This window comes from Fusarium oxysporum, chromosome 1 (assembly GCF_000149955.1).
Source record: "Fusarium oxysporum f. sp. lycopersici 4287 chromosome 1, whole genome shotgun sequence".
NCBI classification, from domain to species: Eukaryota; Fungi; Ascomycota; class Sordariomycetes; order Hypocreales; family Nectriaceae; genus Fusarium; species Fusarium oxysporum.
In genome coordinates, this window is record NC_030986.1 from 1,988,592 (window position 1) to 2,009,776 (window position 21,185).

The 21,185-nt window shown below is 47.8% G+C and overlaps 11 protein-coding genes across 11 annotated transcripts; 5 read left to right on the forward strand and 6 right to left on the reverse strand.

Moving 5' to 3' along the window:
• Nucleotides 1–176: 176 nt before the first annotated feature.
• FOXG_00117 (uncharacterized protein) lies at nt 177–1,203 on the forward strand (the record flags this gene model as incomplete). Its single annotated transcript, XM_018376232.1, has 3 exons — nt 177–234; nt 287–603; nt 661–1,203. The coding sequence occupies 3 exons, from the start codon at nt 177–179 to the stop codon at nt 724–726; spliced, it is 441 nt and encodes a 146-aa protein (XP_018231766.1). The 3' UTR covers nt 727–1,203.
• Nucleotides 1,204–1,731: 528 nt separating this feature from the next.
• On the reverse strand, nt 1,732–3,178 carry FOXG_00118 (uncharacterized protein). Its single transcript, XM_018376233.1, has 3 exons — nt 2,735–3,178; nt 2,398–2,521; nt 1,732–2,339 (listed from the first exon to the last, which is right to left on the reverse strand). The coding sequence occupies exons 1-3, from the start codon at nt 2,893–2,895 to the stop codon at nt 2,283–2,285; spliced, it is 342 nt and encodes a 113-aa protein (XP_018231767.1). The 5' UTR covers nt 2,896–3,178; the 3' UTR covers nt 1,732–2,282.
• A 565-nt stretch (nt 3,179–3,743) lies between these two features.
• On the reverse strand, nt 3,744–6,084 carry FOXG_17809 (uncharacterized protein). The gene is made up of 6 exons (XM_018397796.1): nt 5,966–6,084; nt 5,716–5,910; nt 5,447–5,665; nt 5,162–5,396; nt 4,892–5,113; nt 3,744–4,836 (listed from the first exon to the last, which is right to left on the reverse strand). Exons 1-6 carry the CDS (start codon nt 6,068–6,070, stop codon nt 3,986–3,988), a joined length of 1,827 nt encoding a protein of 608 aa, XP_018231768.1. The 5' UTR covers nt 6,071–6,084; the 3' UTR covers nt 3,744–3,985.
• An 84-nt stretch (nt 6,085–6,168) lies between these two features.
• On the reverse strand, nt 6,169–6,439 carry FOXG_00120 (uncharacterized protein; the record flags this gene model as incomplete). The annotated part of the gene is made up of 2 exons (XM_018376234.1): nt 6,169–6,292; nt 6,339–6,439. The coding sequence occupies 2 exons, from the start codon at nt 6,437–6,439 to the stop codon at nt 6,169–6,171; spliced, it is 225 nt and encodes a 74-aa protein (XP_018231769.1).
• A 2,736-nt stretch (nt 6,440–9,175) lies between these two features.
• Nucleotides 9,176–15,136, forward strand: FOXG_00122 (Ca2+ transporting ATPase, sarcoplasmic/endoplasmic reticulum). Its single transcript, XM_018376235.1, has 4 exons — nt 9,176–9,786; nt 9,845–10,002; nt 10,073–12,699; nt 12,751–15,136. The coding sequence occupies exons 1-4, from the start codon at nt 9,669–9,671 to the stop codon at nt 12,839–12,841; spliced, it is 2,994 nt and encodes a 997-aa protein (XP_018231770.1). The 5' UTR covers nt 9,176–9,668; the 3' UTR covers nt 12,842–15,136.
• On the reverse strand, nt 13,032–15,136 carry FOXG_00123 (uncharacterized protein). Its single transcript, XM_018376236.1, has 2 exons — nt 14,305–15,136; nt 13,032–14,256 (listed from the first exon to the last, which is right to left on the reverse strand). Exons 1-2 carry the CDS (start codon nt 14,849–14,851, stop codon nt 13,139–13,141), a joined length of 1,665 nt encoding a protein of 554 aa, XP_018231771.1. The 5' UTR covers nt 14,852–15,136; the 3' UTR covers nt 13,032–13,138.
• A 164-nt stretch (nt 15,137–15,300) lies between these two features.
• On the forward strand, nt 15,301–17,014 carry FOXG_00124 (uncharacterized protein). The gene is made up of 3 exons (XM_018376237.1): nt 15,301–15,533; nt 15,590–15,649; nt 15,702–17,014. Exons 1-3 carry the CDS (start codon nt 15,495–15,497, stop codon nt 16,875–16,877), a joined length of 1,275 nt encoding a protein of 424 aa, XP_018231772.1. The 5' UTR covers nt 15,301–15,494; the 3' UTR covers nt 16,878–17,014.
• A 273-nt stretch (nt 17,015–17,287) lies between these two features.
• Nucleotides 17,288–17,682, forward strand: FOXG_00125 (40S ribosomal protein S28; the record flags this gene model as incomplete). Its single annotated transcript, XM_018376238.1, has 3 exons — nt 17,288–17,348; nt 17,444–17,527; nt 17,621–17,682. The coding sequence occupies 3 exons, from the start codon at nt 17,288–17,290 to the stop codon at nt 17,680–17,682; spliced, it is 207 nt and encodes a 68-aa protein (XP_018231773.1).
• A 513-nt stretch (nt 17,683–18,195) lies between these two features.
• Nucleotides 18,196–19,587, reverse strand: FOXG_17810 (uncharacterized protein). The gene is made up of 2 exons (XM_018397797.1): nt 19,278–19,587; nt 18,196–19,218 (listed from the first exon to the last, which is right to left on the reverse strand). Exons 1-2 carry the CDS (start codon nt 19,431–19,433, stop codon nt 18,871–18,873), a joined length of 504 nt encoding a protein of 167 aa, XP_018231774.1. The 5' UTR covers nt 19,434–19,587; the 3' UTR covers nt 18,196–18,870.
• FOXG_00126 (molybdopterin synthase sulfur carrier subunit) lies at nt 18,487–18,777 on the forward strand (the record flags this gene model as incomplete). Its single annotated transcript, XM_018376239.1, has 1 exon — nt 18,487–18,777. One exon carries the CDS (start codon nt 18,487–18,489, stop codon nt 18,775–18,777), a length of 291 nt encoding a protein of 96 aa, XP_018231775.1.
• A 220-nt stretch (nt 19,588–19,807) lies between the features above and the next one.
• Nucleotides 19,808–20,803, reverse strand: FOXG_17811 (uncharacterized protein; the record flags this gene model as incomplete). Its single annotated transcript, XM_018397798.1, has 1 exon — nt 19,808–20,803. One exon carries the CDS (start codon nt 20,801–20,803, stop codon nt 19,808–19,810), a length of 996 nt encoding a protein of 331 aa, XP_018231776.1.
• Nucleotides 20,804–21,185: the final 382 nt, after the last annotated feature.

Consider the following 21,185-nt stretch of genomic DNA (forward strand, 5'->3'; position numbering starts at 1 on the left):
TTCGTAATATCACACCGAAAAAGGACTATTGGCAGCAGTGCTTTGGTACTGTACGAATAGACGACAAGTTCAACGAGGGAAAACGAGACTGGTTACTATCCGCAAGGAAAGAGAAACGTTTTGGGAACAAGAGAAAGGCAACTTAATCTGGGCTTGACAATCAACATTCATTCATTATGGGAAAACTCATCAAGAATCACTGGGCCCGTCTCATCATCTTGAGCGCCGCAGCTTGTAAGTTGACCATGACTTGGACCGATCGCTCTTTACTTACACTATCTTACAGATCAGATTGTGGCTGCCATAGAGTGCTTCTTTTGGCCCAAGATCTTCTGGGACTTCCTTACGCGCACCCTAGATGGTGCAGTAAGACCGGTACCGGCTTTACAAATAATAAATCTACTCTTGGGGCTGGCCATGCTAGCTCTCGAATGGCCTCTCAACTTCGTCGCCGGTTCAGCTCTCCACCGCTCGCTAGAATTCCGACTTGCCATCCTTCCTCTCACAGCACTCAGTGCTGCTCTTATCTACCAAGGCACAAACGCCGCTATCTACTACCTCATCGGCATGATCGTCTACTTCTGGGGTTACAGCGAAGGCGAGGTTAGTGGCAACTACAAGCCTTGAGAAATCTACCTGTGACTAACATTAAATTTCTAGATGATCTGCGCAAAACCCTGGACTCTTCCTAATCGTGGGCGCAGCGGCGGCGTTACGCGTGCATAGTCGCAGCTTGCCATGATGGATGTATAATACTACAAAATACAGAACGGGGTATAGCATGACTTCTTAATTGAACGCCATCTCTAAACCTCGAATTTTACAAAGAGACACTGTTACACATATACCCTTTTGCGGCGTTTGGCGATTTTTCATGATATACGACCATCAGACCATTAGTACTGCGTGTGTACGACTCATCTTGCACCAAGGAGATTTCACTTCTAGCATTGCGTTTGTGTTTGTATTTGCATTTTCCATTTGCATGATCTGCGTGGGAGGTGTTGGTAGACGGAGGATACCATTGGAGAGGGATACGTTTACGGCCGTTTCCAGGGGAACGTCGTGCAATCAGGAGACGAGGAACTGGTCGAGTTGCGTGGCCTTCACGGGCTTGAGGACTTCCGGTGAGAGTCTGCTACAATCCCTGGAGCCAAGGGCACCCGAAATATAGATCTAATGCTACCAAAATGTCTTCAAATGTTCCATGTCTGTTTCTCTACTGTTGCTTCCTTGGATACCTACATACAAGTGTATTGAGCCAAGCCGAAAGGGTAACTCAGCTTGGTGATTCAAAACAGAGTAGAAACAACTAAGAGTCCTTTAAATATGTCGAAACCGGATCTGTTTGTGGATTTTGCCAAGTGGTGGTATTGGCTGATACTTCGAAACACTCCTTGTTTAATAGCGTTCTTTTGAATCATAACTCAGCTAGCTTATACCTTAGGTCCACATGTGAAAGCCACAGCACATGGACATGGAGTATGGTCCAAGATTATAGAATGAATGAAAAAAAAAAAAAAAAACATGTATAAACAAGAAGGTAGTATCTTTATTACTGTATCAATGCTAGAGAAAACGAAATGGAAGTCAGTCAAATTTAAAGCAAGTAGTGGAAATGGCAGATGACAAGATGGCCTGCTATGTTCTAAATCACAGCTAATGAAATGGGTTTATTCGGTGATAAGTAGGGCAACTTGATTATTCGTGATTTTACTAAATCGACGTAGTCAAGGAGAGGCAAGAAAACTTATGACCTTTATCCTAAGTGATGAAAAGACTTATATAAGTTTAGTATATTTCAGTAGATCTTTAGACCTATTAATTTTAGAAGTTTTATTACCCCCCGAGGGTAGTCAATGAAGTAAAGAGAAGAGTGCGAGACTAATCATTTCCGCTGTTTTCTTAGCATCGCAAAGCGCTACACAAGTCGGCATTAATTTCAATGTCACCCGATTTCGGGCAAGGTGTGTGTGTGGATTAGATCGCGAAATGAATGCATTGCAATTCCCAAGGCTGGTTGTATTTCATGAAGCACTATCATAAACTGCCCATCTCTCAGAGCATCAGATACTAGCTGATTCAATCAGCTGTCAACATGATCGTGGCTCAAGCTAACTGCATGGTGACAACTTCATCAACTATTTCAGACGAGTCTTAGTTGTTCACCGATAGCACCGCTCACTGCAACATGAGCCCTTCCCTAGCAATTGCACGCCCAAAAATATGGCGGACCCCCCAAACGCCTGCTGTCCGGTACATCGTGTAGAATGTTGTTTCTTCTAGTGGGAGATCATAGGGCCCTTGCTGTCGTTCTTGGGACCTTGACGCTCGGGGAACTGTACGACCATGTTAGTCACGCGGCTAGGTAGGAATGTTTCATAAGAAGGACCTTACCTCTACGGTCTGGGTGTCGCCCTTCTCAAGAATCTGCTTGATGACATCATCGTCGACAGAGGTACCAAACTCGTTCTCAAGAGCGGCCTTTGAAGCAGCATCGAGACTTCCCTGAGCTCCTTGGCTATTGGAACGTTAGCTTATGTGTTATGGAATTGAACAATGTTTTGGTAATGGCTGGTAAAGGGAAGCTGAAGCCATGATCAGAAGCCAGATATCTGGCAGGCCAATGCTGCACAGACTATGGTAGAATACATGACGCAGGACTTCCGTTTCCATGCTAGCCACGAGATTGAAGGGAAAAGAGGAGATACAAAGCGGGGGTGGCTTGACTTACTTGTGTGTCAGGAAGATCTTGAAGGAAGAAATGAAGTGAGCAAGAGGAATGCTCTTGTCGCTCTTCCACTTCTGGTAGGTCTCAACATCATCAATGAAGATGATGAAGTCGTCGCTGCCCTTGTAGTGGACCTTAGTCTGCTGAGTCTCGCCGCGAGCCATTGTGATTGTTTATTGAGTAAGGGAAGTGGTAGTGGTTGTATTGGTGATGAACAGTCGTCAAACGATTAGAGTGAGAGTCGCTAGGTAGAGTTGTTGATAAATGTTTATCGAAGCTGGATTGAAGGATGAAGATGAAGATGAGGAGAAGAAAAGGAATCGAGGAAGTGTGGTGCATTCAAAGGCTTAAAAGGAAGCTCAATGTGAGGAGCAGTGACGAATGTACCTTAGCTTGCTGGCCGGAAGCTACCTACGTCATACGTCATAGCTGTGCTCTCCCAAGGCGGGCAAGTGGGTTGGTACGTACTGCATCGCGGGGCTCTCAAGGCCCTCAGGCGGAACAGGCCCCACTATAGCTTGCCATGAGCATCAACACAGCCAATGAAGCAGCAAATTCCCGGTTTGCTTGCCAGGCTCGAAGTTGCTCGTCTTGCTTCTACACGTTCCTGCATGCTTGAATCCACCGCGTACGTCACCGTATTTTGAGCACGAGGAAGCAAAAATACCCAAGCTTATGTGCCTTATGGGCTGCCATGTTGATCGATCGCGTGCTCCTCACGCCAGCCTACAACAATTTCCTTGTAAGGGATTGGCCAGGTTGCAGCGGATCCCGTGTTGTTCTCTCGTCTTCCACGTCAGGAACAAATCATCTTCTCTCTCATTGCCTTGGCAAGCCATAATGTTATTTCCTGTGAATGCTGTCTTGGTCTGTTTCTCTTTAGGGGGCATTGGCTTGATGCATGATGCCGAGGATTCAACTTCATGATATGTGCATTATCCAGTAAGGCAGGATTACGACATCCCATCAAACTCGAGGAAACTGATGGTTTGAAACCAAACAATTAACATTAGGCGAGAATCCCCCAGCCTTAAAGTGCTATTCAGAAACCACCGAGTTAGACTACATAAGCTTACTAGAGTAACGTAACGATCGACTAGTTGGACATCAGTACCTTATTAGGTACCTTAGTGATGCTAATAATAAAATGCAATGCCTAGGTAGTTTCCCATCATCTTTGAACCGATAACACAGCACAGCTTTACTAGAGATGTATAAAACGTCATAGCCAACCAGTGCCCTCATAACAGTCTCTCACCGAAAGAATCTGCGAATGCCTGTGCACTTCTTTTCGTTTTTCGAGCTTTTCTCTTTCTCCCATGGAACATCTGTGCTCTGAATGGCGGTGGAATCAGCCAAGCGAGACAGGTTCTCCTTCGCAACAGAGAGTGTTGCTGTTCTGGAATCATTTGGTGGAGAATTGGTCTGGAGCCTGTTTGTGATACAGTCTTGTAGAGCTGATGTGTTTTCTGCCTCGCTTTGCAGTTGCTTGTCTGAAATAATCTCAATCAAATCAAGAGGTTTGAGTTCAGATATCTGCGTGAGCTCCAGCCTTGGAGACATGTCCGATACATGATCATCCTCCTCGCTGAGCTCTCGAGTCTCTGGGAGCGCTGAGCCTTTACTTGCGTAGGAGTATGAGCTCTCCTCACGACCAGCCTTGTCAAAGATGTCAAAGCCACTATCGCTTGAAAAACTGGTCTGGCGGGTCTGGTCTTCACTCGATGGGTCCTCGATCATTCTGCGTGACAAGCTTCCTGACCTCTTCGTCATGCTGGATACACTCAACTTTCTCATCACGGTTGATGCTGACCGCCTGATCATCTGCTCATTCCGCGCAATGTTCGTCATGCTAGGAAGGGGAAGGACATCTTGACTCCAGACGTCTGAAAGAAGCACCTCCAGCCGCGCTCTTTCACTCCGAGATGGTACCAGGACTGGCGTTCTGACTTTTGTTGACAACAAAGACTGTGAACGATGGAGGCCAGCTCTGGAGCTGGTACCACTACTAGATTTCATGGTACTTGTATTCTTGAGAATGACATGGCATGGCTCGGAGCTTCCCACAGATGCCTGATGCGTCGATAGGCTCCTCGCGATACTTCCTACCGCTGTTCAGTATGATCTAGTCTTTTCGTTATTTGGGCAGTGTAAACATACCAGGTCGTCCGAACACAGTGCCTAGACTTTGAATGTCAAGAGAGAGAAATATTTGAAGACCAGGAGATCTACCAACAGGCTCTTGACACAGAGGTTGTTGCAACCGGGTTCGCCATTCGTTCTCCTCCCTTGACGTACAAGCCGTCATTACCACCTCGTAAAGTTGATGATCGCTCTCGAAAACAAGCTTCCAAGAGAAGGGAGCTAGGTGGCATTGCAAGCCTACAAGATATGTTAGTTCCAGTCTCGGTTATATGTGACATGCCTTACCGCGCCCATTGTCAGCATCTTCAACAGCTGAACAATGTACATCAATGCAGGCCAGAATCTTGTAGATAGGCTCAAACTTTCCTCCAGAGGCCAGACAAAGGACGTCTTTGTAGAGTAAGCAGATCATATACTGGCCGTCAACGCCGGCCGGTGACTGCCAACATACATGCAAGACTCCACACAACTGAATGTGACCAAACGAACGAACCTGATTTTTTGAATGCGCATCGAGTCTCTCGTAGATGGTTAGCAAAGATTCAATAAGGGAATACATATGAAGAATACCCTGTTTGGAAACACAATACGATCCTGCAATAGCCAGGTCTTTTCAAGGATGCTTTTCATCAAGTTATCCTCAGTTGAGCGATTGATCTCAGCTGTGGCCTCCCGGAGCCTCATTAATGTAGTTTCAACTTCCATGTGAGAGTTTGGACAGTCGATGACTGGGGTGCACCTTAGTAGCTCTGCAAACAAAAGGGGGTATTTGCAAATTCTTTGAATAGGCTGACGCTGACATGTCAGACAGTGAAGCAGATATGATCAGAGGAGCATACCTTAACAAGAAGATCACCTATGGTTCGAGCCTTTCTGCTATCAGACGATGGTGATGACTCCATAGTGAACGCGAAAGCCTCAAGCCCTTTCTGATGTAACTCCCATTCGGGGAGATTTTCCAGAGCTGAAGTGGCGTCTTTGATCATCATCTCATACTTCGCACCATATTCCTTATACATGAAGAACCGATGCATCTAGATGCAACACGTCAGTACCTATCATGCATTGAGCTGCAAGACGGTAACTTACCCTCTTCCTAAAAATCTTGGCCGCATCTGCTGCTACCTGAGGCTCAGACAACACACCAGGCTCCTTTTCTAGTAACTGGAGGCTACCTTGATCGCCTGGGGCCATATCCAAACTTGACCATCGGCGATGTCTAGTTTTGGGATTGTTTAATTTTGAGGAGGATATGATAAGATGGTCAGCTTGGCTGTACTCAGAATCTGGAACTACCCTATGTAGTTCGCCGAGTATTTCTTCGTGGAGCTGAAGAATTTGATCGAGATTGTGATTGATGGACGAGCGTAGCCGCTCAGGTAAAGTTGGGAGAGCAGCGAGCAGGTTGATGTAGGTCTATTTGCTGTCAGTTGGCCTAACAGTAGTGCTGGGCTGAACTTACATGAATAAGGAAACGAATGTCACCAATATAACTTTCCTCCGTATTGATGAGCTCCTCGATAATCTGCCGGCGCCGCAGAGAACGCTGGACGGCAGCAACATCAATGCTGACCTTTTCGAACGGAATACTGTCCTCAGAAAACCTTGGGGCAGACAGAGAAGCTCGACTGCTTCGCTCAGTCCGTGACCGGCAATGTGAAAGGCGATGATGCCGGCGCGAGCGCGATATGGCACTGGCACTAGCAATGCTGATACTAGCACTTTGAACTGCTTCGATGAAACCAAGCGAAGACCCCGAAGACGAGAGCCGACGACTGAGTCTGCGACGAATTGACCGCTGATAAGCTCCACTGCACTCGAGATTTTCCCATCCAGTATCTGGAGACCAAACTTTTCCGTGGTCTCTTTGACTCACTCGACGATGCAATGATCTCATCCACCTAGAGAAAGGCCTCCGAAGCTTGACATTCTCAGCGAAAGATTGGTTGCATGGGATCTCTTGAATTGTTTCGACTTGTATCTGCGGACAAGAAGGCCTCGTTCGTGTGGTAGTTGCTCTTTCAGAACTCGCATGCTGGGTGGTGCAATTCAAGGTTGTGAATGTATTAATATCATCAAGGCGAAGTTCATCCAATCTCGACGGCAAATGGATGTCATATAATCTGCGAAGGCTGTCGTGGGAATCAAATCGTGATATATACGGAAAGCCGGCTGTCCAACTGAAATGTCTTGAACTAGGGATGCTACGAGAAACATCGGGCAAGACTGAAGGGTTCACGAGAGCCATGATGAAAAGAGAGCGACGAGGTAAGGTCCAAGAAATTAACAAAGTGCTGGTTCCAAGAAAACCCAACTACACCAAAAAAAGGGCTTCAGACGAGTCGTCCAGACATGGCTGTGATGATGAATGATGAAGAAGATGTCATGAATGGGATAGACCAAACATCAAAGGAGAGTCCACAGCATCGAAACTCACAGAGGGGCAGGCTGGGAAACTTGCAGGAGGTCACAATCTATGGGCAAACCTACCTACCTTACTTACCTATCCAAGGTACTGGCAGGTAGGTGCGGACCGAGGGATACAGTATCTCGAGACATTCCTTCCTGGATGGCGTTTTAGAAGAAGTCATGCAAGAGCGATGAGCAACCATGCAGGTAGAATTCACCGAGAACTGCGTCCGAAACCAAAAAAAAAAAAAAAAAAGATTCTACCCATCCAGTCAGGCAGTCTTGTCTAGCCACATTGGCCCAACTGAGATTCAACACCCATGATCCTAGGCTGTGGAATTGTACAGCCGGTGACAATGAGCCAGAGTATCACGGCTGGGAAGTGGTGATACAAAGAGGCGTCTGCATGGCAATTGGTGCAGGGCGAAGCTGGAAGCACTGAAGACGGGAATATTGATGCCCGAGTCCAGGAGTTGTGATGCAACGAGACCAAAAGGTCAATCGGATCAAGCCTTAAGCTCAGTATATGCTTTGACTAAATGATAGGCCAAAAGGTTCCTCCGTTATATGAAGCCGGCATCATTACTTGCGGCCACGAGATATCACCAGCTCACGGCTGGCCGCAAACTCATATTATTGACGGTCAAGGCCGAGGCAGCAACCTAAGAATCTCAGGGTTCTTTTGATGTGGCGGCGAGAGGCTCAGAGATCAGCGGCTTGTTCATATATAAGAGGTTGGGGAGGCTGAAAGAATCTGAAACTGCGAGCATGATTGTGTGACCATCTTGTTCGTGGCTTGATGGATGGACATGGACAGTGCATGGTAGTATTGAGAAGTTTGAAGAGCTCAACTTCTTACCACGAAGTTAGTACGGGAGATATCATATTTTTAGGATTGTTTGCAATTTGTCATTGATGTTCCCAAACAGCAGATGATGTGTGTTGTATTGTGTTTATGATTTATGAACTTGCCAGTTGTTAATGACATGGATCCCAACCCAGTAACGCATTGCCGTATCCACGTAACAGCCGAAGTGAATGATTTCCTTTCAATGAATTTTAATGAGCGTGGTAGTATGATGTGGAGAAGCGTGCCATAATGCACCGTGTCTGACATCATGATTAAGGCCGACACTTGGCGGAAACAAAATATCAGATGCAAGATCAAGCACATTAGATGACAGTGTTGTTTTATATTAAATATCTATATCTGGAGAGTAAACTGGTCACGGCATAAATGCTATTACGGTTTAGATATCTAAGCAATCCTTACAATGTATGATTCATGTGAGAAGAAAGTATCCTGAGAGTATTACACTTGACAGAAGTTATCTACTACACAGAGTCGAGCATGATGTCTTGTTCCCCCACGTAGAGGCTGTCATGACCACCAACCTTTCTCAGCCAAGCCCTATTTCGAGTCAGTCGGCGATACCGGGCCGGGATGGAATGGCTTTGACCTGAGAAGCTTACGAGTATCGCATATCTTCGTGGATAGATATGTAGTCAGTCTCCACCGACCCTCTGACTTATCCATACTCACCTTCAACTTCAATTGGTGAGAGCGGCTTATTCGGCAATCGACAACTTGGCATATATGCTCGGCAAGTAAAGACTCAACTTGTATCTTGTCGTGATGTAAGGTGTAAGCTAACTGGCTCGGCATCGTGGCGGTGCTTGCAGAGCTAGACCCAACTTAGGTAAAATCGAGCTGGGGTTTCTCGGCTGGAGAACAGTCTTGAATCGGTTTTCAGGGGACTGGTGCCTGGTTTTCAGGAGGGTTTACAGTGGTCCTCCCAGATTGTGGGGATGCGCTACTGTCACGCTAGAAGACAGGAGAGACATGCCGACTGCCCGAGACGGAAACGAACACGTTGAGCTTTTCGACCATGGAGAAGCGCCTCGACTTGAGAATTTCGAACGAAGGCGGAAGCGGAAAAGTTGATAGTCTCGCGACTCAGATTCTGTCTAGTATCTTAGTCCGATGAAGCAGGTTTCACAGCAGACTCCACCATTAGTAAGAATGAAATCTGTACTGCAAGGTTGGAGGTTGCCACGTGTGTGGGCCCTTTCATCGCCTTGCCTCTCTAGTCTTGACAAATCTACCTTACTGTAAACTGTTCCATGACAGGATTGGAAACCGGTGATTAGTTTATTGCCTCCGTGTCTTTTATCTTTCTCTCCTACACTTTCTTTTTCATCCAGGTTCTAGTCTACGTGTTGTCATTTTCTTTCTGACGTCTGCATTACCCTCCTTTCCTTGCTTCAAGATTAACGAGACCCTTTCTCTCTCTCTTTCGCAAATCGTCTCGCTGTCAACTTCTCGGTATACAAACTTGATTCAGCTTCGTTCCGAGCGCTCGCGTTGCGCATCGCCTTCACCATGGAGAGCGCGTTCGCGAAACCAGTTGGCGATGTCCTCGCCAACTTCAACGTCAACGAGGCTACAGGCTTGAGCGACTCTCAGGTCACCGAGCTACGCAACAAGCATGGGCGCAACTGTACGTCAGATACTCTCGGTAACCCCGCCATGTTTTTGAACTGTCTAACTTTTGGTAGCTATTCCTGAGGAGCCTCCTACTCCTCTGTGGGAGCTTATCCTAGAGCAATTCAAGGACCAGCTAGTTCTTATCCTTCTTGGTTCCGCCGCTGTCTCATTCATTCTGGCACTTTTCGACGATGAAGAAGGCTGGAGTGCTTTCGTCGACCCAGTTGTTGTAAGTACAAATTCGCTTTTTCGATCCTGTCTGTTTCTTGTTGAGCAAACCATTGACCTGTCTCCCATAGATTCTCACCATTCTCATTCTCAACGGTGTCGTCGGAGTCTCCCAGGAAAGCAGCGCCGAGAAGGCTATCGCCGCCTTACAGGAATACTCAGCCAACGAAGCGAATGTGGTGCGAAATGGTGGTCATGTTTCACGAGTCAAGGCCGAAGAGCTAGTCCCCGGCGACATCGTCACAGTCTCCATTGGTGATCGTATTCCTGCCGATTGTCGAGTTATCTCTATCGAAAGCAACAGTTTCTCTGTCGACCAGGCAGTTCTCACTGGAGAGAGCGAGAGCGTCGGCAAACGCGCCTCTACCGTTATCGAAGACGAGAAAGCCGTTCTACAGGACCAGACCAACATGTTGTTCTCTGGAACAACTGTTGTAACTGGTCGCGCTCGAGCTATTGTTGTTCTCACAGGCCCTAACACCGCTATCGGAGATATCCACGAAAGCATTACTGCGCAGATCTCGGAACCCACGCCCCTGAAGCAGAAGCTTAACGACTTCGGCGACAGTCTAGCCAAGGTTATTACTGCCATTTGCATCCTGGTTTGGCTCATCAACATTCCCAACTTCAATGATCCTAGCCACGGCAACTGGACCAAGGGCGCCATTTACTACCTCAAGATTGCCGTCTCCCTTGGTGTTGCTGCGATTCCTGAGGGTCTGGCCGTTGTTATCACTACCTGCTTGGCTCTTGGAACGAGAAAGATGGCTGCTAAGAACGCTGTCGTCCGAAGCCTCCCCTCTGTTGAGACCCTTGGGAGCTGCAGCGTCATCTGCTCTGACAAGACTGGTACTCTGACCACCAACCAGATGAGCGTTAGCAAGGTTCTACATCTCAACGAGGACGGTAGTGGTCTAAACGAGCTCGATGTTGAAGGCACTACCTTCGCACCCCGTGGAGCCATCAAGTCGAACGGTGTTGTCGTTCAAGACCTCCCCAACTCTTCTGCTACTATCCGCCAAATGACACAGGTAGCTGCCATTTGCAATGACGCTCAGCTTGCCTATGATTCTCGATCTGCCACTTTCTCCAGCATTGGTGAACCAACTGAGGGTGCTCTTCGAGTCTTGGTTGAGAAGATTGGACCTTGTGCCCCTACCGATACCCGCCCTGAAGATTGTGTTCATTATGCCAGCGCAGCCTACCAGAAGGAACTACCTCGCCTCGCTACGTACGAGTTCTCCCGGGATCGCAAGAGCATGTCTGTCTTGGTTGGTAAGGGTAATGATAAGAAACTCCTGGTCAAGGGCGCTCCTGAATCCGTTATCGATCGCTGCACACAAACTCTCGTTGGCTCCAATGGCAAGAAGGTTGCACTCACCAAGAAGATTGCGGACCGCCTGATGAGCGAGATTGTACGATATGGCAACAACGGTCTTCGAGTCATCGCTCTCGCCAGCATCGACAAGGTAGCTGAGAATTCACTTCTGCACACTGCTTCTTCTACCGAACAATATGCCCAGCTTGAACAGAACATGACTTTCCTTGGCCTCGTCTGCATGCTTGATCCTCCCAGAGAGGAGGTTCCCGGCGCTGTACAGAAGTGCAAGGATGCTGGTATTCGTGTTATCGTCATCACTGGAGACAACCGCAACACCGCTGAAAGCATTTGCCGCCAGATTGGCGTTTTTGGTCAGCATGAGGATCTTACTGGAAAGAGTTACACTGGCCGCGAGTTTGACCAGTTGTCTCCTAGCGAGCAACTTGAAGCAGCTAAACGTGCCTCTCTGTTCTCCCGCGTTGAACCCAGCCACAAATCTCGACTGGTCGATCTACTTCAATCTCTTGGCGAGGTTGTTGCTATGACTGGTGATGGTGTCAACGATGCCCCTGCTTTGAAGAAGGCCGATATCGGTGTTGCGATGGGTTCAGGAACTGATGTCTCTAAGCTGGCTGCCGACATGGTTCTTGCTGACAGCAACTTTGCCACTATTGAGGTAGCCATTGAGGAGGGTCGTTCCATTTACAACAACACTCAGCAATTCATCCGGTATCTGATCTCGTCCAACATTGGTGAGGTAGTCTCGATTTTCCTGACGGCTGCTCTTGGTATGCCCGAGGCTCTCGTTCCAGTTCAACTTCTTTGGGTCAACCTTGTCACCGATGGTCTGCCTGCCACCGCTCTGTCTTTCAACCCCCCCGACCACGACATCATGAAGCGTCGTCCTCGCAAGAGAGATGAAGCTCTGATTGGCGGATGGCTCTTCTTCCGTTATCTCGTCATCGGTACCTATGTTGGTCTCGCTACGGTTGCTGGCTATGCTTGGTGGTTCATGTATAACCCTGAGGGTCCCCAGATCACTTTTCGCCAACTCACTCGCTTCCACCACTGCTCAGCTGACTTCCCTGAAATTGGCTGCTCTATGTTCTCCAACGACATGGCCAAGGCAGCTTCAACGGTCTCCTTGTCTATCCTGGTTGTGATTGAGATGTTCAACGCCATCAACGCGCTGTCATCCAGCGAGTCTCTCCTCACTTTGCCTCTTTGGAAGAACATGATGCTCGTTTATGCCATCGCTCTGTCCATGGCTTTGCATTTTGCCCTCGTCTATATTCCCTTCCTTCAAGGCCTGTTCTCCATCGTGCCTCTGAACGTTCTGGAATGGAAGGCAGTTGTTGCCATCAGTGCTCCTGTTGTGTAAGTTCAACTTGCTGCCTATTTACTTTATTGTCAACTAACTCGATACAGACTTCTCGACGAGATACTCAAGGCTATTGAGCGACAGTTCTTCATGCAGACAACAACTGACATTTCCCTTAAGACAAAGAAGGAACAATAGAACGGTGTGGATAGAGAGATCGGCGATGAAGACCTGGCGAAATGTCAGCATTGACTAGAATCTACATGTATCATATTCTGACCAGTTCAGAGAGCTGCGATTAGACCTAGATGGCCACATTGGCCTCCGATATAACGAGATCCAAATTTCTGGTTTCATGCCATTCAGTAAACGAAGAAAAAAGTATATAAGCAAGCATGCAACTCATCGGACAAGGGCCATGGGCATTGTTGATTCTTGATGTATTACATATGTATATAAATATCTATTTGCCGGTTGTATTTTCAAATTCAAATGTCATGTTTCTTCGTTGATCAGCTCACCAAGAGCCTTGCTCTCCTCCATAATCTCTCTAGCCTCCGAGGCAGACACATCCATATCCTCCATTATCAATTGTACAGCAAGTTCTGCAACCAACACCGACTGGATAAAGGCTGCGGAACCACGACCGGCGATGACACGATCTTTTGTAGCATTCTCTTTCAACGATTCACCAAACTCCTCCACAAGGTAATCGCACATAAGTTTGCAGCCTCTTGGGCCATAGTAACCTGGGTTGAGGTTGCCCTCCTTCTTGAGTGACCTGGCCTGGCCTGTTTCGATTTTCTCTGCCAAAATATCACGGAAAAACGACTGTTTGCCATCAACAATCTTGGTCAAGTATGCTCGATGGTCATCCAGTCGGCGTTCAAGACGGCTCCAGTCAACATGAGGATAGCCTCTTTCACGCCATGTCTCCATGGCAGTTTCTTTCTTGTGTTTAGCACAGAACCTTGTTTGCATCTGCACGTTCAGTCTCTTCCCCTTGGAATAATCCTTGAGTGCCTGTTCCGATACGAGGTCCCCACACCACGGGCATTTCGTCGTTATATCTTCCAAACTGTTCTTGTCTGCGAGGGACTCCTCATTGATAGTTCCTGTGTCGCTGAGCTCATCTGGATCTGATAAGACTGGCGATGATATGCTACCTATATCGCTATTGCTGGCCTGCATGCCATCAATCTCGGCTGGCGCAACGAATGTGGCTGGTTTGTACTCGGGCGTCTTAGGTCGGTCCCCTGATTTCTTTGGAGGGTATACCGGATGCCAGATACCCGTTCGATTCTGAGATGACAAGCGCGACTTGCGAGGGCCGTCTTGCGAAAGTTTGGTGGTGTGAGCTACCTGGCTTTTTGTTAGAGTAGCGGATAAACCACGGCTCGTGGGTTTTATTTCTATCTTCCCTCTCTTTCTGGGGGTCCCCAAGTCATCCTGTGGTACAGGTCTCAAAGCAACCCCCGACTTTGTGGGACTACTGAAAGATTCTTGTGAAACAGGTTTGAAGGTCGGCTTTTCTTCCGTCTGGGAGCTATGTAAGAAGTCGTCTTCTTCGGTCTTCTCATGTATAAGCTCGCCCTTTGTCACTTTTGCCTCCCCTACAGACAGATTAATAAGAAGGTGACACGGTCGCCAGTTTGACGAACCTTTCATTACTTGAGAACTTTGCGAGCCACGAGAAGCTTGCGATCCTCGAGGCTGTGAGCTCCCATATTTTGCTTTGCTGTTGCCTGTATTGGTAAATCCCCAAGTGTCTTTGAATTGACTCGCTGAGCCATTCCCGGATTTGGCGTCAAGTTTCCTTCGTTTCACGCTCGAGGAAGATGTTTCCGCATGATTTCCCGCTGTCGATGTCTTTTCTTCCTTCTGGTTCACCTTCCGAGTGACATTCCTACGACTTTTACTGCTACTCGGGTTGCGGAAGGCTGTGCGCCTGATATCTCCACGAGCTGAAGTTTCTGGTTCGGAATCATCAGACTGCTCGATGGGCGTTTGGTCCTGAGAACCACTTAGTCTCAGCCTTAAGTCTGCGGCTGAGGGTATATCGTCTTCGATCTCATCTTCGGAAGACATGGGTAGAGCGTTGACATCGTCAGGTTGCTGTTCAAGCTTTCGCTTTTCACAGCCACGAATCTGGGAAAGAAGTGGCGGTGGTTTTTGGTGTCTGCTTAACCCCGTCACTCTGCCAGCCATTGCAGATCGCTTCTCCCTTTGAGAAGCCTAGATGGAAAGGTAAGGGTTTTGAAATGAACCTATGTGTAGTGGTGAGAGATTTGAGGTTTGGACGCTTCCGAGGGAGAAGGAAAGAACCCCAAAACCTAGAGCGTCGCCATAAGCCGTTTCAGAGCAAAGAAAGAAATCAAACGAATGCGAATGTATGAGCCAGGATTTGGTATGGCGCCTTCCTCCTTAACAAACAACTTATCAACTGTGTTTGTTCCTTCCTTTACTGGCCAGGTAAGTTCACTGAGATGTTGGTGGAATTCCCCACCCGCCCAGTCAGCGCGCGTCTGATTAAACGCGCCTGCGCCCTGCAGTCCACCTCTGAATCCCTAGGTAGGCAGTGTCTAACGCCGTCAGGGGATAAGTAAACAGTGGGCATTAGCGCTATTGGTACGCTAATGGTCAGTGCTTCACCACTTCGGAAGCCGAAAAGGGATATAACTGGACAGTGCTTGGTTTCACTGCCATTTCCATTGTTGTCAGAAGCGAAGTACAAAGTGATACACCTTCACCTTACAATAACAACAAGCTTGTGTCAGAATAAAGCCCTGTAATTAGAGGTCCTGGTTGAAGTATCAGTTGGCTCCTACCCAAATCTCCTTTACTAGTGGAAATGGCCCTCAACCGGAAGTACGCCGCTCTTCCAGATCTGGTGAGTTGTTGCCTTTGGCACAAAGAGAACTCAAAGATGCTAACGACCTTACCTAGGATTCCGCTCCAGACATCTATGAGACCCCGGAGCTCACAGATGACAACTCTACAGTTCCCGTAAGCTTCTTTGTGTTACAGGTACGGTTGGTACCCATTAACGTATCTATAGACAATCACTGGTCGAACCCATTCGGACGACGAGTTCTACGATATCGAGGACGAGACGCCTGGTATCTCTCGATCCCGGCTGCGAATAGATGAAGCGCGTTCTCGCTTTCTTCCCACCGACGTTGACGCGAACGGAGTCGACTTCTCGGACCGAGTTGACGGAAAGCGCAAGTCGTACAAGGTCTCTAGCCGAAGACAAAGAATACTGCAGGACGGTACTCAGGAGCTTGGCGATCTCTCTGACGACGACGACGATGAGAGCCTAGAACGCCGAATTGCCCGCCTAAAGCGCGAAGTGGAAGAAGCAAAGAACGAATATGCAAAGCGAAAAGCAGAATCACAAACAAAGGAAGACATTGACGCTACCACCGGTGACGACAGACTGACTTCCCTCAGCCAAGTCCTGGACGAGATATCGCAACCCATCGGTCGGCCAACTTCGATTCGGATTCCAGGGACGAATGCAACTTCAAATTCTGAAGAGAAGACCGAGGCACCTACAGCAGAGGATGCAACTTATACTTTGATGTACGAACCTACGTATGAACAAAGCCATGCATTAGCCAAGGCAACTGATTTCGACCGTCGATTATTGATGCTGGAGAGGGGACTTGGAATCAATGCTTCATTGATGCCAGAGGCTGATGCTAATGGTCTTCCTCGTGCAATTCTGCCTACTTTGGACTCTATGAACAAGCAGATTTCTACGCTCGCCGAAGCTTCTACAGCCAATCTGGATGCAATCAGTCGGCGTGTACGAACACTGGCCCAAGAGCAGGACAAGCTGAATGACTCTAGGGAGAAGGCCAGATCATTGAGAGAAGAGCTTGGTCGAAATGGCTCTTCAGCTCAGAGTGAAGAGACTGAGCAGGAAGCCAAAATCAATGCCCTGTATGGTATCCTCCCGACGATTGAAAACTTGACTCCTATCCTGCCACCTCTACTGGATCGACTTCGTTCACTGAGAGCAATTCATTCGGATGCTGCCACTGCGAGTGAGACATTGACACGCATTGAGAAACAGCAAGCAGAGATGGCTACGGAACTGAAGCAGTGGAACGAAGGCCTTGTGAAGATTGAGGCGGCTGTAAAGGACGGCACTGTGTCTATTGAGAAGAATAAGCAAGTTATGGAGGAATGGGTCAAAGATTTAGAGGAGAGGATGGAAGATTTATGAATAACGATGCGTTGATCTGATACCCCAGAAAATAAGCCAAATAATCGAGGAAACGAACCAATTGAGTTGTTGGTATCCAAATAAATAAAACATATAATCTTTTTCGCCTCAAACAAATCTCATCATTCATGTTTTTGATACATGTTGTGGCCATCTCGCTCATGGCGCCCCAAGCCGCGCCACGTGGCTGAACGCTATCGGTCCAACTGTTAATCCGCTCGTGGGGTAAGGGCTTTGGCAGTTTGACACACCAAATTAATTGATTTGGCAAACGAAAAAAAGTTCATTCTTCCTTCAGCTCACGTTTGCGACCACCGCCCAATCCACCGAAATTCCCAACAGTACGGCTTCTCCTCGACCCATCGCGCTTTCTATTCTCCTCCAGCTCACCAGTTCTTCAGGTCGCAACAATGGACGCCTCCAAGCAGCCCGTCAAGCTCGTCAAGGTCACCCGAGTTCTCGGCCGAACCGGTGCGTCTCTCCCCGAAATTTGATATCGATGAAGCAAGATATCAGAAGGCTCGAAACGAAGGAATGAAGAAGGGATTTTCTGACTAGATGGATAGGTTCTCGTGGTGGTGTCACCCAGGTCCGCGTCGAGTTCATGGACGACCAGACCCGATCGATCATCCGAAACGTCAAGGGCCCAGGTACGATTTGATTCTCGAAGCCCCCTCGAGCGCTTAAACGAGGGTTCAGAGTAGGAATACAGGATTACAAATGCTAACGTACAACCACCACAGTCCGTGAGGACGACATCCTCTGCCTCCTCGAGTCCGAGCGTGAGGCCCGACGACTACGATAAATGTGCATTCTGGGGAGCATGGGGTTCTTGAAAGACGGTCAACGACGGATGGTCTATGCATGCTAATGCTATGGCGTGCGCGCCTTGTATTGGGACTGGGACATTGACCTGGAGCTGCACATGACACTCCAGTTTCATTTGTTAGAGGAGTCACACGGACGGATCTGGTCTGGCATAACGAAAAAATCCCAGAACAGTTGTTCTTCTGCAGTATTGGAATCCGAAGAAAAGTGAAATTCATTTCTTGTTTTCTCCGTGGTATTCTCCCTCTGTTTCAACAGCTCCGATCCTTTCGAAGCGAAGCGAAGCTCAGTTCAGGCAAGAAAAGATCATACCGGGAGTTCTCCAATCAACAAGTGCTATGATACGATTTCAACGACCTTGGAGCTTCAGCGTTGACCTGGCAACTGGAGATATTATACCTCTTTTTTTTTCTGACAATCTGCGTCTCCATAACTAACCTCGCTTCACATCGTGAATTCTAGTCACGTGCAACTTCTCTGACCTCAACTTAGGCGGGGCGACCAGAGGAAATCTTCAAAGTTTCCTTCTTCCACCTCCAACAATTTTCTTTCCACAACTCAAAGCTCTCCCAACTTTCTTGGTAAGTCAACACATTTATTATTATGCAATTCTATTTGGAATGATGTTTTTTTTAGCATGTATTACCTGAAACATACATTGATGTACCTTTTTATCACCAAGATCTCTGATCCAAAACCTCATTCACCACTTGCTTTTGAACTCTGTTTCTGGCCACTGGCTAACATACCAAAAGAATTTTCTAGGCACCTCGCTTCCACAATGTCTTCGGTCCCTAAGCCTCCAACCGGACATTTCAATGTTCTTTACTTTGCCAGTGCTAGCTCTTTCACTGGTAAGGACTATGAAGCTTTGCCGGCCACGATGCCGCTCAACAAGCTCTTCACCGAGCTCGAGTCCAAGTATCCTGGCATGAAAGCCAAGATCCTCGATTCCTGCCTAGTCACTGTCAACCTTGATTATGTAGACTCGCCTAGTGAGGAGGATGCTTCAGACACAGTGATCCAGGAAGCAGACGAAGTGGCTATTATCCCTCCCGTCAGCTCCGGTTGAAGGATATCGAGTGTCAGTTGCAAAAATCGCTCGGTGTCTGTATCGTGACTCCTTTAAACCTCGTAGTCGTGGGTCGGCCCTCGAGATTTTATCCTAGGGACCTCCATTATCCGGCCAGCTTCCTGGTAGTAGGGGTTCAAATTCTCCAGCTCGGAACCACGTCCTTGCCCAACGTTGATTCCGTAGCCGCCACCAACCAGGATGCTTCTTGTGGTACTGCCAGAACCACCGGATAGCTCTCACAAGACCGACCATGAGCGAAACAAAGACTAGTGTTGATATAATGGTGACAATGGCAGTGAGACTCGTGATTGACGAAACCTGGCACCCGAGCGGCCTTGTCCGTAACTCCCAACGTTCGGCCCAGTGTGGACAGACATTCTCGTTGTAAGCTGGTGCGAGCAACGGGATGTTGCTAGTATTCGGTACACATGACCATGTCTGTAAGTTCAATGAGTATGTACTACTTGAAGCGATATGGTTTGCAAATGAAAGCCTACAAAAGGACACCAGCCACATTGTGAAGCTGCAAGACAACCTTTGCATGTTTGATGCTTCCAACATCTTAGGAAGTGTTCGTCATCATGGTTCCCATACAAGGTGAAGTTGGCTCGCGCAGCCTGAATGTCATATTGAGACAACCGCAAAGAATCCATAGTCTTTGATTAAAGGCGAGGGTCTAGTGATGTATCAAATTGACTATAATGGCGACACCACGTTGAGTTGATGTGCTTATCATAAACTCAAAAAGAGGCCGAGAATTGAGGTTGAGCGGGGAAGCATCATACGTCAACCCCTGTAGTCACTCAAACGCACACCATGTTTGAAATCGATGCCTTAGGACTATCTACTCATAGCACAACTCTTTATTGCCTAACACATGACTGAACGAGAATGCCGCAATCATACAAACCTTGGTGAGGGTTTGCCGTTTTATCTAAGTTAAGTGTAACAATGTATCCGTTGCATCCAAAGACACAGGAATGACTGAAACTGGAGGAATGAGTTCCTACGCCTTATTCACCAATCATCAGACCATGGCGCGTTCTCTTATCTGTCGAGATTTCCTCGCTCGTCGCTTCACCTCCCTGATGTCTGCCCGCCTTCTCCTCGACCTTTCTTCCTTCGATTCCCGCACTGGTTCGTTGCCCAGACTCTCGAGCGGCATGAGATCAGCCAGAAATTGTCGAATGTGTAGGCCAGTCTTCTCATGGATAAACGAATCAATCTGCTCGTTGCAAGCTGCCGAAGACGCAATATGGAGACCCCTTAGCACATCGCGATCTAGGACTCTATCTTGGTCATAATCTTGATTGGCTGCTCGAAGACTTCGAATGGATGATGTTCGCTTTGGTACGTTTGGTCGTCCAATCTTTCGACCGGAAAACCCTCGTGAACAGACAGTAACATGATTTGGTGATATGGAAGAGCTTCCATACTTGGTTCTCCTGTCCGATGATACCTTTGCTTTATCTTTATCAAGTATGTCCTTCTTCAGTGTAGATGGTGAGACATCATCAACAGACAATCTGCAGCTTTGTTCTGTAGCTGTTGATGACGGATCTGGGTAAGGGGGTTCTGGCAAAGGTTTACTGGACTTTTTTGTGGGATGCAATTGCTGCGGGACAAGAACATCAGCACTTAAGCTATGGCAGCTTCTGGGACGAGGTTGCACCAATATCGATTGCTTGATATCTCTTGAGGTCTGCACTGGTCTGATGCAGGGGCTCTCCTCTTCGTTTCCTTGGCTACAATTTCTGTATGCACAAACGTCGTTTTTTGCACGGGGGTGGTGTTTATTTGAGGATGGGCCAGCATTATCTTGGACTACCGATTCCAACGACACGCTCGAGCAGATCATAGGTGTCCCTCGCCCAGTGAAAAAAGCCCGGTTTGATTGTCTCATCCTTTGCGTGCTTCGTACAGCTGGGGAAGTCGATTTTGTCTTCCGTTTATCGAGGTTCTTTCGCTGGTTCGACCTTCTCTCCAAAGATGTGACATTGGGCCATTCGGGATATGTATGCATTCGTGGTCTGGGAAGCTTGGCCGTAGGTCCTGTTAAAGCCTTCTCGTTGAGGGATTCTGAATATAAAGGTTTCGGTTTGTGTGTAAGCTGCAGACAATTCTAATCACTACTACATTGACACAGATCTCCCAGTTGACAAAAAGGGGAGCAAGTCTGGGGCACTTTCTGCTCAGCTTTTACCTTCTTTCTTCGATACTTATGGGGTTTTGGCTGGTCCACCATTGCATAGCTGAACTCGCCCATGTCTTTTGAGACCGGGAAAGGGATTTGTGTACTTGAACTAGGACACCCTGCATTGCCATCCATCTGGAGGAGATGCTGTTGTTCGACATGAGATCGCGGTACTTGGTTCATCATTACTCTGTGTTTGCCAACGGGAGAA

Bases quoted from the DNA above. Each gene is read 5' to 3' on its own strand.
- FOXG_00118 (XM_018376233.1), bottom strand. From the start codon at position 2,895: ATGGCTCGCGGCGAGACTCAGCAGACTAAGGTCCACTACAAGGGCAGC. The intron at 2,522-2,734 runs GTAAGTCAAGCC...ACGTTCCAATAG, and splicing joins AAGATCTTCCTGACACACAA to CCAAGGAGCTCAGGGAAGTC. The intron at 2,340-2,397 runs GTAAGGTCCTTC...ATGGTCGTACAG, and splicing joins GCGACACCCAGACCGTAGAG to TTCCCCGAGCGTCAAGGTCC.
- FOXG_17810 (XM_018397797.1), bottom strand. From the start codon at position 19,433: ATGGATTCTTTGCGGTTGTCTCAATATGACATTCAGGCTGCGCGAGCC. The intron at 19,219-19,277 runs GTAGGCTTTCAT...TTGAACTTACAG, and splicing joins AATGTGGCTGGTGTCCTTTT to ACATGGTCATGTGTACCGAA.
- FOXG_00124 (XM_018376237.1), top strand. From the start codon at position 15,495: ATGGCCCTCAACCGGAAGTACGCCGCTCTTCCAGATCTG. The intron at 15,534-15,589 runs GTGAGTTGTTGC...GACCTTACCTAG, and splicing joins ACGCCGCTCTTCCAGATCTG to GATTCCGCTCCAGACATCTA. The intron at 15,650-15,701 runs GTAAGCTTCTTT...ACGTATCTATAG, and splicing joins ATGACAACTCTACAGTTCCC to ACAATCACTGGTCGAACCCA.
- FOXG_00123 (XM_018376236.1), bottom strand. From the start codon at position 14,851: ATGGCTGGCAGAGTGACGGGGTTAAGCAGACACCAAAAACCACCGCCA. The intron at 14,257-14,304 runs GTTCGTCAAACT...ATCTGTCTGTAG, and splicing joins AAGTTCTCAAGTAATGAAAG to GGGAGGCAAAAGTGACAAAG.
- FOXG_17809 (XM_018397796.1), bottom strand. From the start codon at position 6,070: ATGGCCCCAGGCGATCAAGGTAGCCTCCAGTTACTAGAAAAGGAGCCT. The intron at 5,666-5,715 runs GTATGCTCCTCT...TGTCAGCGTCAG, and splicing joins TAGGTGATCTTCTTGTTAAG to CCTATTCAAAGAATTTGCAA. The intron at 5,114-5,161 runs GTAAGGCATGTC...CATATCTTGTAG, and splicing joins AGATGCTGACAATGGGCGCG to GCTTGCAATGCCACCTAGCT.
- FOXG_00122 (XM_018376235.1), top strand. From the start codon at position 9,669: ATGGAGAGCGCGTTCGCGAAACCAGTTGGCGATGTCCTCGCCAACTTC. The intron at 9,787-9,844 runs GTACGTCAGATA...AACTTTTGGTAG, and splicing joins CAACAAGCATGGGCGCAACT to CTATTCCTGAGGAGCCTCCT. The intron at 12,700-12,750 runs GTAAGTTCAACT...AACTCGATACAG, and splicing joins GCCATCAGTGCTCCTGTTGT to ACTTCTCGACGAGATACTCA.